At 50.2% G+C, this 16,718-nt stretch overlaps 1 protein-coding gene across 1 annotated transcript in view; it reads left to right on the top strand.

The window, feature by feature from the left end:
* LOC109911710 (collagen alpha-1(XVIII) chain-like) overlaps positions 1 to 16,126 on the top strand; it is a 140,705-nt gene extending 124,579 nt beyond the window's left edge. The window contains exons 33-40 of the mRNA XM_048598699.1: positions 368 to 518; positions 1,975 to 2,030; positions 3,215 to 3,343; positions 4,298 to 4,336; positions 5,269 to 5,604; positions 6,896 to 7,093; positions 10,619 to 10,734; positions 11,964 to 16,126. Coding sequence (XP_048454656.1) covers positions 368 to 518; positions 1,975 to 2,030; positions 3,215 to 3,343; positions 4,298 to 4,336; positions 5,269 to 5,604; positions 6,896 to 7,093; positions 10,619 to 10,734; positions 11,964 to 12,177 — 1,239 coding nt within the window. The 3' untranslated portion in view covers positions 12,178 to 16,126. The remainder of the gene's footprint in view (positions 1 to 367; positions 519 to 1,974; positions 2,031 to 3,214; positions 3,344 to 4,297; positions 4,337 to 5,268; positions 5,605 to 6,895; positions 7,094 to 10,618; positions 10,735 to 11,963) is intronic.
* Positions 16,127 to 16,718: the final 592 nt, after the last annotated feature.

Here is a 16,718-nt window from a genome sequence, read left to right as displayed (position 1 = left end):
TTAATTGTAGAAAAGTATTGGTCAGGACATTTGGGATAACTCGCTTGGTCTTCTCTAAAGTAGTGCCATGGGCTGTTTTTTACCCACCTGAAGGGGCAGACAGAGTCTCAGTTGAAAGGCTGCACCTCGAGGTGTTACAGCACTCTGCTTAAATGGGATACTAACATCTCGGGAGTGGGACCGTCTGAGGCAAAAATGAGACTGTTTCCCACTGAGCCACGTTTGTGCCTCCCCGTGTTTATTTGCAAATGCCGTGGGGTATACGAGACGGGATTCTGTGTGAAATAATTTCTTAACTGTGGGGAAATGTCCTGGCCTTACACCCCACTCCCCATCACTGACTAAATGTTCTCCCCTCACCTCCCAGGGACCAAAAGGAGACAGTATTGTTGGACCCAGAGGATTACCAGGCAACACGGGACCCCCTGGTTATGGGTATCCAGGTGTCCCTGGACCCCCTGGACTCCCAGGGCCTCCTGGCCCCCCTGGAGTGCCTACTTCAGGACATCACAGAACAAGTTGGTATCAATTCCCCCACTACCCTTTTGTTCAGTAAGATCCTTTTAGGGATTATGTGAGGTTGAACAAAATGAGGTGAACAGGGTTGTGTTGGGTTTGGGCAGAAAGAATGTGGAATGGGCTCAGATAGACTGGGTTAGGCCAGGGTGGGTTGGGATGGGGCAAAGGGGATGAGAGGAGAGGGTATTTAGGAGGGGGAGGATGAGAGGGTATTTGGAAGGGGCAGAGAGGATGTTTAGGAGTTGGGACAAGAGGGTATTTAGGAGGGGAGGAGGAGGAGAGGGTATTTAGGAGGGGGAAGTGGAGGATAGTTAGGTCGGGGGAAGATGATGCTCTTTGGGGAGGGGAGAAGAGGGTATTTAGTAGGGAGAAAGAGAGGGTTTTTAGGTTGAGGAAGATGCTAGAGATCCAGGAGAGGTCTGTGAGAGGTTATGTGAGGGGATGTGAAAGGGTATGTGTGAGAGGGTTTTTCAGATGGGAATGAGGTATTTAGGAGATGGGTGTGTGAGAGGGGGTTTTGGAGATGGGCCCATGGGGTGATGTTGCTGTGCTCCAAGAACCAAGTGTGTTCTGCGAGCCAGTGTTTGAATGAATAGGCACTCCTCAGTGAAGAATGCAGCCAGCAGTGGGGTGCTGCTGGCTGTGAAGCATTGTATCGAGGACAGAGGGATTTGTAAACTTGATGCTAAGAATAGGAGATCAGATCACAGCATCAGCTGGAAAATTGAATTCCAAACCAGTTAGTGAATCACTCTGACATGAGGGAAACTAGTCATTGGGTTGGTGGTTATGGTTTGGATAAGTCAATGTACAGAACTGGTTCCATTAATGTGGTGTGGAATTAATCTTTCACTTTCTATCTCTCTCGCCCTCGTGTGCTCTCTCTCTCTCTCTCACTGTCTTTCTCATTCTCTCACTCTCTCACTCACTCTCTTTCTCACGCTCTCTCCTTCTCACTCTCTCTCCTTCTCACTCTTTCACTCACTCTCTCTCTCACTTTCACTCTCTCTCACTCTCACTCACATTCTTGCTCACTCTCTCTCTCTCTCTGTCCATCTCTCTTTTTTCTCTATCTCTTCTCTTACTCGCTTGCTCACTCTTGCTGTCTCTCGTTCTCTAACTCTCTTGTTTTCTCTTGCTCACTTTCTCTCTTGCTGTCACTCACTGTCTCTCCCGTTGTTTTTCTCATTCTTTCTTGATCGCTCTCTCTCTCTCTATCTCTTTCTTCCTATCTCTTTCTCTATCTGTCTCTGTCTATATTTCTCTATCACTGTCTCTCTCACTGTCTCTCCCTCCCCCTCTCTGGCCCTATCTCTCTCAATATCTCTTTCTCTGTCTCTCTTGCCGTGTCTCTCTCTCTCTCTGTCTTGCTGCCTCTCTCTCTCTTTCTCTCTCTCTCTGTCTCTCTCTCTCTATCATGCTCTCTCTCACACACTCTGCATCTCTGTCTCATAGGCATCGTAGGACCACCAGGTCCCCCTGGCCCTCCTGGCTCTGCTTCAGCTTCAGGGGTAAGTGTGGGAACTTCAATTGATCACACTGCTGAAGAGGGATTAGGGACTAGGATTAATCTATTCAATCCCAGAGCATGGTCATGAGTTCAGTTCATTCAGAACCAGAAATGGAAGCCTGGTGAGGGCCACGGCCTTGAAATAACTCCCACAGAGGCCGGTACCCTGTCACCAAGTCACCCTTTATTTACACGTGGAGAGTCCTTGACACTGACCCAGCTCCCTCAGAGCCAGCTCTCAGAGTGAGCAGAACCTCTGACCCTCCTGTTTATATCTGTCAGCCAGGGCTCCCTGATCGGACCAGATTAACAGCCCCAATCAGGGAACTCAGAGTCTATGAGGTTGACCTGGCCGACCTCATTACAAGCACTACAGGCCTGGTGAGGGGCTGGGGTGGGGTGGGGCAGGGCTGGTGAAGGGAGGAGCTGGTGAGGAGTGGGTGGCTGGTGAGGGGGGGTGCTAATGAGGGGCGGGGCTGGTGAGGGGTGGTGCTAATGAGGGGCAGGGCTGGTGAGGGGGTGCTGGTGAGAGGGGGTGGCTGGTGAGAGGGGGTGGCTGGTGAGGGGTGGGGCTGGTGAGGGGGTGTACTGGTGAGGGGCGGGGCTGGTGAGGGGGTGTGCTGGTGAGGGGCGGGGCTGGTGAGGGGCGGGGCTGGTGAGTGAGTGTGGCTGGTGAGGGGCAGGGTGGGTGAGGGGCAGGGCTGGTGAGGGGCGGGGTTGGTGAGGGAGTGTGGCTGGTGAGGGGCGGGGTGGGTGAGGGGCAGGGCTAGTGAGGGGTGGGGTGGGTGAGGGGTGGATGACGGGCGGGGTGAGTGAGGGGCGGATGAGGGACGGGGTGAGTGAGGGGCGGGGCTGGTGAGGGAGGTTGCTGGTGAGGGGATGGGGGTGGGGGCGGGGGCGGGGGCAGGAGAGGGATGGGGCAGGGCAGCCGCTGAATGGGAGAGGGGAGGAATCGCAGGTAGAGCTCACTGTGGAAGAAGTGCTACAGCCATTGGCTGACAGGTATGTTGGTCACCATGGAGAGGTCAGTGGTTGAACAGGTAGGGCCTAGAGAGCTGTCAGTCACCCCGAAGTGTAATAACCCTCAGAATCACTGTGTACCTTACTGACATTCAAACTGCAGTCTTTAATCTGTGTCGTTGGTGTCCCTGACGTCCAATAAAATGGCTTTCCTATGTCACCCAGGTTACGGTGCTGCAGACCTATCAGACAATGCTGAGTATTTCTCACAGCCTGCATGAGGGAACATTAGCTTACGTCATGGAACGTGGAGACCTGTATATCCGAGTCCGGGATGGCTGGCGGCAGGTTTATGTAAGTGCGCCTTTAGCATTCTTTTATGTTTTTCTCTTCTCGTGTTTGCACTGCACAAGGGAAGGCAGTGATCGTCTCCAACAGGAGGTTTTTACTATTACTGAGTCCCCCACTGTCAACATCCTTGGGGGTGGGGATTGTGGGGGGGGGGGGGCGTGGGGTAACATTGACCAGAAACTCAACTGGACTCGCCACGTAAACACAGTGAGCAGGTCGGAGACCAGGGTTACTGTGTTGAGTAACTCACTTCCTGACTCCCCAAAGCCTGCCCGTCATCTACAGGGCGCATGTCAGGAGTGTGATGGAATGCTCCCCACTTGCCTGGATGGGTGCAGCCCCAACAACACCCAAGAAGCTTGACACCACCCAGGACAAAGCAGCCCGCATGGTTGGCACCACATCGCCATTCATTTAACATTTACCTCTCTGCATTGTCAATTCAGAGTGACAGCAGTGTGTAGCTATCTACATGATCTACTGCAGTAACTCAACAAGTAATCTTCAATGGCACCTTCCAAACCCACGACCACCTCCATCTCAAAGGACGAGGGCAGCAGATTCTTTACTTTCTTTATTCATTCACGGGATGAGGGCGTTAGATACATGGGAACACCACCACCTGCAAGACTCCCTCCAAGCCACTCACCATCCTGACTTGGAAATATAACGCTGTTCCTTCACTGTTGCCAAGTCAAACCCTGGAATTCCCTTCCTAACGGCATTGTGGACAGCAGTGGTTCAAGAAGGCAGCTCGGTGCCAGTTATAAAGCTCCCACAGTCCTTGAGAGTCCTTAAAAGTATGTGATCAGCAGGGGTGAGAGGTGGTTCCCCTTAACTTTTTCACTCTCTTTTGGTTTCATACGGTCCAAAAGTGATGTGACATGAGTCAGTTTTTTTTAAAATTCCTGTTCTCTGCTCACGGCACATTTTGATGTACTTTATTTGTAATTACAGCTGGGAGAATACATTCCGTATCATGGTGCTGGAGTAAATGTGAGTACAGCTTATCTCCTGCATTTTTCTGAGGTAATTGCCACTGTATTGTTTACAGGAATAACTTATATTTATACAAGCTGCAATTTGTTTCTTTCTGTATGTTATTCATTCTCTTGAGATCAAAGAACCTCTTGACTTTGGTTGAGGGATAAATATTGGTCAGGGCCCTTCAAAATATTGGAATGCAGAATCTGTTCTGCCAGCTGCAATGGGACCTTAATTTTACCAGGGCCCCGGTCCACGGCGGTTTTACCAGGGCCCGGTCCATGGCCATTTTGACAGGCCCCTGCCCTTGACAATTTCGTGGGGCCTCAGATCCTCGACAGTTTGGACAGGGCCCAGTCCTCGGCGGTTTCGAGAGGCCCCCGTCCTTGACAGTTTCGAGAGGACCCCTGGTCCTCGACAGTTGGACAGGATCTGCCCCTCGGCAGTCGGAGTAGGCCTCAGCGCTCGGCAGTTGGGCAAGCACCAGGCTTCGGCGGCGGCCAATTCGTGCAACCAAGAGGCCGTGGAACGATCAAAAGGTGATATCCGTCTTAACTTAGTCTCTTTTTTTGTTAACTTGTAATCGATGTAATTAAACGGCTCTGTTTTCACGGCGACTTTTACACATTTCACTGTATTTTCTCAAACACCGGTAACAGTAAATTTCTATCTGTCTACTGTTTCATGCCCGGCCTGAGAGGTGGCATCTCTGACAGTGCAGCACTCCTTTGGTACTGCACTGGGGTGTCGGCCTGGATATTTGGCTCAGGTATCTAGAGAGGGATTTGAGACCTTAACCTTCCGACGGAAAGGGAGAATTGCAGTCCACTGTGCTACGTCTGGAAGTATTTAAACAGGGGTTTTTGTGGTCAACGCTGGGTTGTGCCCAGAACTGCGTCCTGAATTGTTTCTTCACCTTCCTCAATTCATTGCTGTGTTGATAGGGAAACAACGTGGAAGCGGTGGGATCTCCGCCCGTGGTGCAGTACTCGACAGACAGCAAATCCACGCCGAATGTGGAGGCGGCGGCGGCATCTCCGGAGAACCGGGCCCCCGAGGCGGAGAGCCCGCGGGGCCCCGACCACCAGCGGCCGGCCCGCCGCCGTCCAGAGGCACCGCAGACCAGCCACCAGCAACGCCAGCCTGTCCCAAGATGGCCGACAACTGCCGCCCCGCCCCGCTCGGCAGCTCCTCCTCCACGGCATGGCCACTACGGCGTCTCCCGCCGACCTCACGTGCCCATCTCTGGCCATGCCGAGAGCCTCCATGGAGTCCCAATGGTAACTGGCTCCATTCAGCGGTCCCCCTGGCGAGCAAGGAATGCGCCCCCCCCCACCCCCACCATATTGCCACCAGATAATGTTGAAGGCCCTGCCAGTGTAAAAGCTGGTTGGCGCCCCAATTCTTTTTTGTGCGCGTGACAAGGTTGCCCCTTCCCCTCTCGCCTTAAACCTACGTCCCTCTTGTTTTGGACTCCCCTACCCTTGGGGGAAAAGACGTTGGCTATTCACCCTATCCATGCCTGTCATGATATTATATATTTCTACATGGTCACCCCTCAGCCTCTGACGCTCCAGGGGAAAATAGCCCCAGCCCATCCTTACAACTCAAACCCTCCAGTCTCGGTAACATCCTTGTAAATCCAGTTTCCCGCAGCATTGTGGGACGGAGCTGTAAGGCAGCTTAAATGTCCATGTTAGTAAAGGTAGACCTTGCATTTGTATAATGCTTGTGCCACCTCACAACATGCTCCAAAAGAGCTTCCTGGTCGATTAAGTGGTGGCACTGTTTATGGAGGAAAAGGGGCAGCAAGCATCTGTTAGCGACGGTGACTGAACAATGCGTCATTTGGTGGTGTTGGTTGGGGGCATTTCGTTGTTATTCATTCACGGGATGTGGGCGTCGCTAGCTTGGCCAGCACTTTATTGCCCATCCCTAGCTGCCCTTGAGAAGGTGGTGGTGAGCTGCCTTCTTGAACCGCTGCAGTCTGGACGCACCTCCAGTGGATCTGGAAGGTGCTGTCTAAGAAACTTTGGTGAATTTCTGCGGTACATTTTGTAGAAGCTGCGCACTGCTGCGACTGAGCGTCGGTGGTTGGGGGTTTGGGAGTAGTGGATGTTGAAGGAGATCGGCTGTGAGCTGGTTGAATGACAGAGCGGGCTTGAGGTGGGGGTTGCTGAGTGGCCTGCTCCTGACCCCTGGTTGTGTATTTGTCGGAGCTACGCCGGTCCAGGCAAGTGGGCAGTACTCCAACACACTACTGACTTGTTCCTTGTCGATCGGGGAGCGGGCTTTGGGGGAGTCAAGAGGCGGGTTACCCACCTCGCTGCAGGATTCCCAGCCGGGCCCTCGAGGAGAACTCTAGTCTACTACCAGTGTGGTCGACTCTGGACTGCATCGTGAAGTGCCCCAGATAGTCATTGAGTTTAGAGGGGAGCAGCTCACTGCTGCCTTCTCCCCCGTAGCTGGGAATGGGCAGTGTTGGCGGGTCTTGCTGAATGAGCGCTGAGTGTGAATACTGTGAAGATTGGCTCTCACACCGTCACTCTTTTCTTCTTCTTCTTCCTGCAGCTTCACCTCATGGCTCTCAACACCCCACTGACCGGCAACATGCAGGGCATCCGAGGGGTCGACTTCCAATGTTTCCAGCAGGCCCGGGGGGTGGGCCTGATGGGAACGTTCAGAGGCTTCCTCTCGTCCAAGCTCCAGGACCTGTACAGTGTGGTGCGGCGCGCTGACAGGCACTCGGTGCCCATCGTAAACAGTAAGGTAAGGCCTTCCTGCAGACCATCGATGCATATGCTGGGGCATTCTCAAAACACGGTGCAGGGTCTGACACGGGGGAACCCCGTCAGGACAGGCAGTATCAGATGGCCAAAGTGATAGGTTCGAAGGCGCGTGTTTAACGGAGCACAGTGAAGCAGGGACACAGGGAGGTGTGGGAAGACAGCTGAAGGCACAGTCCCCAATGGTCTCAGAATCACACAAATAGTGCAGGGCAGAAAGAGGCCGTTCGGCTCATTCTGTCTGTGCCAGCTCTGCACATGAGCATTTGACAGCTCCTCTCTCTCTCTCTCTCTCTTTCTTTCTCTGCCCTGTAATCCTGCACATTCTTCCTCTTCAAATCAAGCTCCCTTTCAAATGTTTCAATTGAACCTGCCCTTGGCACACTGTGAGGCAGGGCATCCCAGACTGTAATCACTCACCGTTCGGAAAGCTTTCTCTCAGATCACTTTTCTCCCTTTTGCCAGTTACTTAAAATCTGTGATTCCCTCGTTCCAGATCGTGTCATGGAAAGTGAAGTGATTAGGAATGTACAAGAGGGCTGACCTAGAGGCGCGCAGATATCTCAGGGGGCGCTGGGGTTGGAGGAGGTGACATAGACAGGTAGGGAGGCGGGCGAGGGGGTGGGGGAGGGCACGTGACGGTCAAGGAGGAATTTGAAGATGCGGATGAGAGTTTTAAAAAGCAAGAGGTTGCTTAATCAGGGGCCGATGTAGATCAGCGGACGTGGGGGATTCAGGGAGTGGGATTTGCTGCAAGTTAACACCCAGGCTGCCGAATTTTGGATGATCTTGAGTTTACAAAGGGTGGAACGTGGGAGAGCAGCCAAGGGGCGAGTTGGAAAAGGCCAAATAAGAGGTGACAAAAAAATAGAGCTGAGGCAACGGCATAGTCATGAGATGTTACCAAGGAGGAACCAGTCAGGAACTGACCTTCCGACACAAGTAGTTTCCTCTTGTGTCTATTGTCAGTGAGTACTTGAAGTCTAGAACACAACTCAAACTTTTCGATGACCTGCTGCACTGCGATATTGTATAGTTTTTGTTAGACCTCATCTGGAGTTTTGAGTCCAATTGCAGGCACCACATTATAAGAAACGATGTGAACGTAACAGGGAGAGTGTAGAAGCGATTTACAAGAATGGTTCCAGGGATGCGAAATGTCTGTTTTTAAGGATGGATTGCGACTGTTCTCCTTGAAGGGAACAGGGCTGAGGGGAGCTCCGACAGAGGGTTTCAAAATCATGAGGAGTTGGGTGGGGTGGGGTGGGGGTTGGGGGCTGGTGGCTGGTGGCTGGAGAGAGTCGATAAGGAGAAACTGGTCCTGCTCGTAAAGAGGACAAGGGCAGGGTTTGAGTGTGATTCGTAAATGAGTCAATAAAACATCTTTCATGCGGCGAGTAGTTCGGGGTCTGGAATGCACTGCCTGGAAATGTGGTGGAGGCAGGTTGAATTGGCAAAATCACGAGAGCAGTGGGATGATTGTTCGGGTAGAAATAATGTGCAAGGGTATGGATGGGAAAGCAGGAGATTGGCACGATGCTCGTTTGAAGAGCTGGTGCAGGCACGATGGGCTGAATGGTCTCATTCTGTGCCATAATATTGCTTCCTGGACATGGCTGCGCTGGCAGGCGCTTTTGAATGAACCTCCGGTGAAATTAACCTTCAACAACAACTTGCGTTTGTGTAACCACCTTTTGATGTAACGCACCACCCTCGAGAGCATCGTCCGACCCAAGTTGACATCCAAAGAGGTGAGGAGTTCCGAGCAGGGGTGATCCACTGCCTGGTCAGAGCAGAGCTGGGTCTTCAAGGAGAGATGACAGGTTTGGGGAGGGGATCGCACAGCTTGGCCAAGGGCAGTTGACACCATCGATGGGATGATGAAAGCCATCAGTGTGCAGGCAGCCAGAATAGGAGGAGCGCAGGGATTTTGAAGAAATCTGGGGCTAGGCAGAGATTGTAGAGAGGGCAGGTCAATACCCATTGAGGGATCGGAGAGCGACGATGTGAATTTTAAAATCGAATCATTTGGAATCTTTCAGTGTGCTAACCCCAGGTGAGATGAAATGCTGATCCATCTTGTTCTCATACTGTCCCTGGGGATCAAGGGTGCCTCACTTCCGCTCTGGTTGTTCCAAGGATTCTGAGAAAGTGGATAAGTTAGTTGGGAGGCCCACAGATCCTGCCACGTGCAGAATCCAGGCTGCTGTTTGGAGGCTTGGTGTGCACTCTCCACTGCCTTGCTTTTAACTCTTCACATTCCTGAGCTCTCTACCTTGTCTTCGCTGCCTTCCCAAATGAACTTTCTGCACTTCCAGTCGCTCTCGGGCCGGAGATCCTAGTGAGTAGCTGGGGACGTTTGAACCCTTCTTTAGGGATACCCGAAAGCATTTCCCACTGTCGTCCCGGGAGTCTCCCGTTCCTGTCGAGCTCTGAATCAAGCTGCTACTTTGGGAGAGTCCGGGCTCCCGGTGGGACTGGTTGGGGTGATTGCTATCTTGAGGCTGTGCATGTTAGCCCAGGACTTATTGGTGCTGTTGGACCACCCTCAATGCTCTCGAGGGTGGTGCTTCACTGATGGTACTTCTCCAGGGCTTTGAAGTATCTGCTGTCGTTTGTCCAATTTCACCAGTGCGTAGGACCATAAGATAGAATCATAGACTCCCTACAGTGTGGGAGCAGGCCATTCGACCCGTCGAGTCCACACCGACCCTCTGAAGTGCATCCCACCCAGACCCACCTCCCTACCCTATCCCTGTAACCCTGCATTTCCCATGGCTAACCCACCTAAGCTACACATCCCTGAACACTACGGGCAACTTAGCATGGCCAATCCACCTAACTACACATCCCTGAACACTACGGGACAATTTAGCACAGCCAACCCACCTAGCCTGCACATCTTTGGGCTGTGGGAGGAAACCAGAGCACCCAGAGGAAACCCACGCAGACACGGGGAGAATGTGCAAACTCCGCACAGACAGTCGCCCGAGGGTGGAATCGAACCCGGGTCCCTGGCGCCGTGAGGCAGCAGTGCTAACCGCCAAGCCGCCGCACTAATTCGGCCCATTCAGTCTGCTTCGCCATTCGATCATGGCTGATGTGAAGGAATGCAAGAATCATTGATGGCTGGGAGCGCATGTACTTTCAATCATCGGAGAGAGGCAGAGCTGGGTGTGATCTGACTGAGCGCACGGCACCTCGGAGACAATTCAATATCTCCAGCGTGCTCACTGTTAAAAACCAAAAGAACTGCGGAAGCTGTAAATCAGGAATAAAAACAAAGTTGCTGGGAAAGCTCAGCAGGTCTGGCAGCATCTGTGAAGGAGAAAACAGAGTTAACGTTTCGGGTCCGGTTTTGAGGAAGGGTCTGTTTTCTCCTTCACAGGTGCTGCCAGACCTGCTGAGCTTTTCCAGCAACTTTGTTTTTGTTCCATGCTCATTGTTAACCTTAGGCAGTGTGGGGCAGGAATGAATGTGTGTTGAGATCTTCCTCTTCGTCACTTAGGGACAGGTGCTGTTTGATAGTTGGAGCTCGCTGTTCTCTGGATCCCAAGCTCGCATCAAATCCAACACCCCAATCTATTCCTTTGACGGGAGAGATGTGCTCCAAGACCATGCCTGGTATGTGAATGCATCACTGTTAAGGTGGGAACAGACTTCACCAGTCTACAGAGTGGTGTGAGGGAAAAGCACTGGAAACTAAACCAAAAGAGGCAATGTTAGAAAGAGAGAGCAGAAACTCGAGCTTTAAGGAGGAGAGGGGGGCTGGGGAAATTGGGTGAGGAAATTCTAGAATAGCGTCCACCATGGCCACAGGATGGGAGGGAGAGAACAATGTTGCAAGTGAGGTCAGAGGGCAGTGATCATGGCGTAGCTTACAAAAGCATTGAAATAGCATCTTACATGTCCTCAGGGGCGCCCAAAGCAACATAATGCATCTCGCAGTGTAGTCACTGTGATAGAACTCTCCAGTTCAATTCCCACTCCAGAGCTGAGCGCACAGGTCGAGCGTGTCTTAAAACACAGATTGAGGGGCAAGTAGAGACCCAGGAAACCAGCGGTGGAAAAATCCCACCCTTTTGATAAATAGTTCTGTGGGATCTTGCTCGTCCACCCGAGGGTATAAGGCATGTCCTCCATCTAGCACCTCATTCTGAAAGACGGTACATGTGATGCTGTAGCCCCTCCCACCCTCCCCCAGTACTGCACCAGGTGTGTCACCGGAAAAATTGTGCTCAAATCCCCCACAGTGGGGCTTGAACCCACAGCCCTCTGACAGGGGCAAGGCCACTGTGCGCTGGGCTATGGCTCACCGACAGGACGTTGCCCCAGGAATGGAGGGTTTGAGTTATATGGTTAGGCTGGGACTTTTTTCACTGAAGTGTAGGAGGCTGAAGGGTGACCTTATAGAGGTTTGTAAAATCATGAGCGGTATAGATAAGGTGAAGGGCGGGTGTCCTTTCCCTATGGTAGGGGATTTCAAGAGTCAGGGTATATTTTCAAGGTGAGAGGAGAAAGATTTAAAAAAAAGACTTTTTTTCTTTTTACATAGAGTGGTTCATGTGTGGAATGAACCTCCAAAGGAAGTGGAGGAGGCGATTACAGTTACAGTGTTTAAAAGGCATTTGGATAAGATCACGAATAAGAAATGTTTTGAGGCATATGGGCCAAGAGCAGGCAGTTGGGACTAGTTTAGTTTGGGATTAGGGTCAGCATGGACTGGTGGGACCGAAGGGACTGTTTCCGTGCTGGGTGATTCTATGATAGATTCTCAATTCCTCAGGGGCCGGTTTCACTGACGGACTTTTTCTATCTGTTTCTGCCGCTCCTCCCCTTCCCTGATACCTAAGGCCTGAGAAGTTCATCTGGCACGGGTCAGACTCCAGAGGCCGCCGTCTATCGCAGAGTTACTGTGAGGCCTGGAGGGAATCCCAGGACGACAAGGTGGGCATGGCATCTTCCCTGCTGAGCAGCTATCTTCTTGAGCAGAGGCCTAGCCCCTGTTCCAACTCCTTCATCATATTGTGCATTGAGAACAGCTACCTGCCTCACACCCGAAAATAAACAGTCGCTCTCGCCACCCCGCCACCCACCGCAAGAGAACACTGGTCGCCCTCAACGCCCATTTGTTAAATGTACAGTTGTAATTTTTCGAAACGATTTGAGAAGGGTAAAATGGAAGAGAAGGAAAGGCCAAAGAGTTTTGAGTAAATGATTGCGATAATGTCGCTCACGATGATGACCCAGCATGCACTGGGAAGGGCCTGGAGGCACCTCGGCTAATGCAGATCTCCACTGTGTACATGTAACGTTTAATATTTGTATATGAAATGTTTGTGCGTGCAAATGTTTTGTTTTATTTGCTTACTTCCGAAAGTTAATCTTGTTTCCTCGGATTCCCCTGTAGTTTGCTCTTTTCTTTCCTGTTGTTATCATTCAAAACGTGCTTTTTTTTTTCTCTCTTCCTCCCTCCCAAAATTGCAAGCATATATCCACCGGTACTCATTTTCGTTTAAAGAAATTGGTTGAAAATCGCAATTACAAAAGGTCGTGTTCCTCCCTTTTTTGCCTCTTGACCACATGCACAAGAGACAAGAGCGAGCCTCACTTTCCTGATTGGGCCTCTCTCTTCATTGTCGGTTCCCGTTCACCCTGAAGCTGCCCCATTATCAGGAGACACGCACAACTGTGCAGTCTTCCACCAGAGTTTGATCTGCCGAAGGTAGTGGGAGGCGAAAGTACATTAAAGATGGCATTTCATTGGCACTTGGGCCACAAATTGCCTGGCCTCTCCCATCCCCCTTCCCCCACTTTCAAAATGCAGTTGCGTGCGGGGTTTTGGAAAAAGCTCATCATTTTGGCTTGGCCTTTGTCTGTTCTCGCACGGCCCTGAGAACAGGATGGAGACTTTGTGTTGGACTCGACCCTTTTAATCAGCCCACCTCCTGGTCTAGCATTGAAATGAATGGTGGTTGGAGATTGGGGCGGTGCAGTTACAGGCCCCTGGGGTGAGCGGGAGATGGAATCGAGAAGGGAGTTAGACAACCAGCGAAGAAAGGGACAGCAATGACCACTAATGGACAGAAGTGGCAGTTCATTAAGGCTAGCTGATGCCCATTCAGAAGAGCATGCAGCCATTACAGCGGAGTCTGTCCATCAAAAAAAAAGAGGAAATTACTCTTTATGGCACACAGTGGGGGCCTTGAAGGCTACATCTAAAGTCTTACATCTATGGGCTGAGATATAGATTTATGTTTGAAGTCACCACGACAGAGAGATCTTTCTGTTACGATCCTGGGTTCATCCCATTGTAAAGCAATAATAAAGCCCTTTTTAAGAAACCTCCACATCTACAAAATGCCAGCCGGGCACAGCGGCAGATGAAGTGATGTTCCCAATAGAACTCGGTGCGTGGATTTTAACAGATGAATGTCACAATTTGCACCAGGCAATGATCGCTCCACCCAGACTAATTCTTGGAGCCTCGCCTCTATTCAATGGGATTGCGGTTTACTGCAGCAGGCACAACGGAATGCCAAATTCCTGACAGGCTTGAGAGGTGGTGAATTGATAGAAACTTAGCACACTGGCGGAGGCCTCGCGTCCATTATCTCCCTTCTTATTTTTGGCCCATTGCGTTTTTGCTGACCCACCCCTGTGTAAAAACCGTTTCTCTGTATCCCCAGTCTAGAGCTCTACCAATCAATTTGAATCAATGAAAATTTTGTAAAGGTGGAGTGCATGTGAAGAAATGTTCCTGATTATACTTTTATCCTCCTTGGCACCAAAGACACTTTGCATTCGTAAATGCCTCGTTCCCTTCGGTTTTATTTTTCCACGCGTGTTTCTAACATATGGACAGCTGATATTTGAAAACTTAAAGTGCATCACCCATGTTCAAAATAACTTGCCAATGAAGTTTTGCCAAAATAAAAAACATCTGCCGTGTTAATTGGCCAGCACTGCGCAACGACAGCAGAATATTCCGGAAGTTTGACACTGCCTGTAGCCTCGAACTGCATTGAAGAGGTTCCCAGTGCAGTCAGTGCACAAACTAGTCAGATTCCACAAGCAAGCTGCCACAACTCCTAAAAGCCAGGGTGAAGCGAAGAGACAGTGATGTGACCGTCACGTAGACATTGTTACTCTTCTAGTAATCAGAAGGAGTTCAGATCCCGCTCTTTGAGAAATCGAAACCCAGTTTTGAAAGGAAAATTAGGAATCTCGAAGTCAAAATGCTGGTCTTAGCAACAATGTTGTTTACTGAAAGGAATCCACCATTCTCCCCAGGTCTGGCCTACATATGGCACTGATCACATCACAGGTAGAGTCTTACAAAGCAAGATACTGCAGACGCTGGAAATCCGAAAGGGAAACAGATGCTGCCAGACCTGCTGAATATTTCTGCAGAGAGAGAGAGAGTAAAATGGAATTCACGTTTTGAATTCAGTATGACTCCTCTACGGAATGGATCTCTGTTCTTCTCTCTCCACAGGTGCTGAGTTTCTCCAACGCAGTTCCTTTCTTTATTTCAGATTTTCGGCATCTGCAGGACTCTGCGTTTATTTTAATGTTTTGTCAGAACTGGTTGATTCTTAGCTGCTCCCCGCTGAACTTGAAACTCTGTAGCTGTGCGTGAAGTGGTAGTAAGAGGCTGAAAATGAAGTTCGCGTCTGCGCAGGTTCTGTCAAACATATTGCTTTTGTTTTCGATAAAAGGGCGTATTTAGCAAGAGAAACTTGCACCATTTGGGAAAACAAGGAAGTGTTTTTTTTACCTTTTTACCTCTTTGTCTCCCCCCCATCTCCACCACAGTCCTGGTCTAATTACTTCAATGGTTGGGGGAGTAAAGGGTTAGGTCAGGTGGCTGGATGGCTGGTTTGCAACGCAGGGTGATGCCAACGGTGTGGGCTCAATTCCCAAAACCGGCTGAGGTTACCGTGTAGGTCCCACCCTCTCCCATCAGGTTAAGCTCACCACCTGTTGTCTCTCTTCAATGAGCCCTAATACCCTGTGGGACAACAGCAACTTGACCTTACTCTGTATTGGGCCACTTGTGCCCATGGAGGGTCTGAGTGACCATCCACTGATGCCTAACTTGGGTTGTGTCGGAAGCGCTGGTCCCAACCACATGAACTGTTCTTCCCAAGCACCTGACTCCCGCACTCCTGCCACTGACCACCTGTTTACATTGTCCTGGTCACCAACCTTCCAAGGCCAATAAAAGAATATTCCTTGTCCAGTTGCCTGGTCCTTTACAATTGGCCAACAGCTCTTCCTTCCCCATGTCTGGTCATTTTGAAACGAAAGCACTCTAAGAATTCTTCTCTCAAATAGGACGATGTTTTCTCCGGAATTGCTCTCAGGAATGGGCTGGAGATTTTGCCTTCAGCTCCTAGAGGTTCTGCACCAACCAGTCTGTCCAAGTAATGGTCAGGTGGGTGTATTTGCTCATCTTCAACTGTGACAGATTCTGGTTATGTTCCTGTTCCAACATGCACAAAACAGGAACAGTTCAATCTTTCAATATTGTGTTGGGCGAATGAGTTACATTTTGGCACACACAGCAAGTGAAAACATCATCTCTTTTGGAAATCCTGGCTGAAAATTGACAACTTCAGAGCTTTCCCCCTCCCCCAACTTTGCAGTCGAAGCAAACTTTTTTCTTCTCTTAAACAAACTGCCCCCAGTGTCCTGCTTCCAACCACTTGGCACTGATCCTACGTAGCTCCTGGACGACATGTTAACCATTTACCTCGGGTCATTATGGGGACATGGTTCATATTCCAGCTGATGTCGCTAAAGTGAGTGCCTGCACTGAATGCAACATTTAATCTTTCAGGAGTACACACTGTATCCTGTGTCAAAAAAAAACTTTTTTTTTAACTAACCGCAAAGGTGCTATGATTAAAACCTGTGAACGTGAGCAAGCACCTTCTGTAGCTTTCTGTAACCTTGATGTTCAGTAAACACTTCTTACAAAATACCGAATAAAGATTATAAAACCCTCTTATCTCTCGCTGGTTTTGTTTTGCGTGGAAGTATTTGATAGCAGCAATCTGTTATTTGGCCTGATCGATCTTTGTTTTGTGCTATGCGTTGCTGCTTTAGGAAACAAGGCCGGTCTTGGCAAGTTTCATTTTATATGTTTTCGTAATAATATTGTGCGCGTTCCTTATAAGTAAAAATAAAATTAACCCGATCTCTGTAGCAGCGTGCTGACCGATACACCCAACGCAGGACTGAAGGAGTGCTGCGTGGTCAGAGGTGCCATGGTTTAGATAAAACACTAAACTCAAGGTATTGCCTGCCTTCTCAATGCTTGTAAGAAAATACAAAGTAGGAATGGTTCTCTGTTATTTATCCCTCCAACAACATCATTCAAAACAGATTATATGCCACACAATTTCATCCAGTTCTGGCCAACATATTTCAGAAAGGAGAGGAGGGTTCTCAACACGTTGCCAGGGAGATTGACAAAGGATGGTTGCAGGGACAAGGGATTTAGACGCAGGGTTAGGAGTTGTTCTCCTTGAAGTGAAGGAGACAGAAGTGAACAAGGTTACAAGAACATAAGAGCTAGGAACAGGAGAAGGCAATCCAGC

The sequence above is a fragment of the Rhincodon typus genome, chromosome 7, assembly GCF_021869965.1.
Source record: "Rhincodon typus isolate 14 chromosome 7, sRhiTyp1.1, whole genome shotgun sequence".
In the NCBI taxonomy this organism is placed as follows: domain Eukaryota; kingdom Metazoa; phylum Chordata; class Chondrichthyes; order Orectolobiformes; family Rhincodontidae; genus Rhincodon; species Rhincodon typus.
This window is presented reverse-complemented; position numbering and strand designations above follow the sequence as displayed.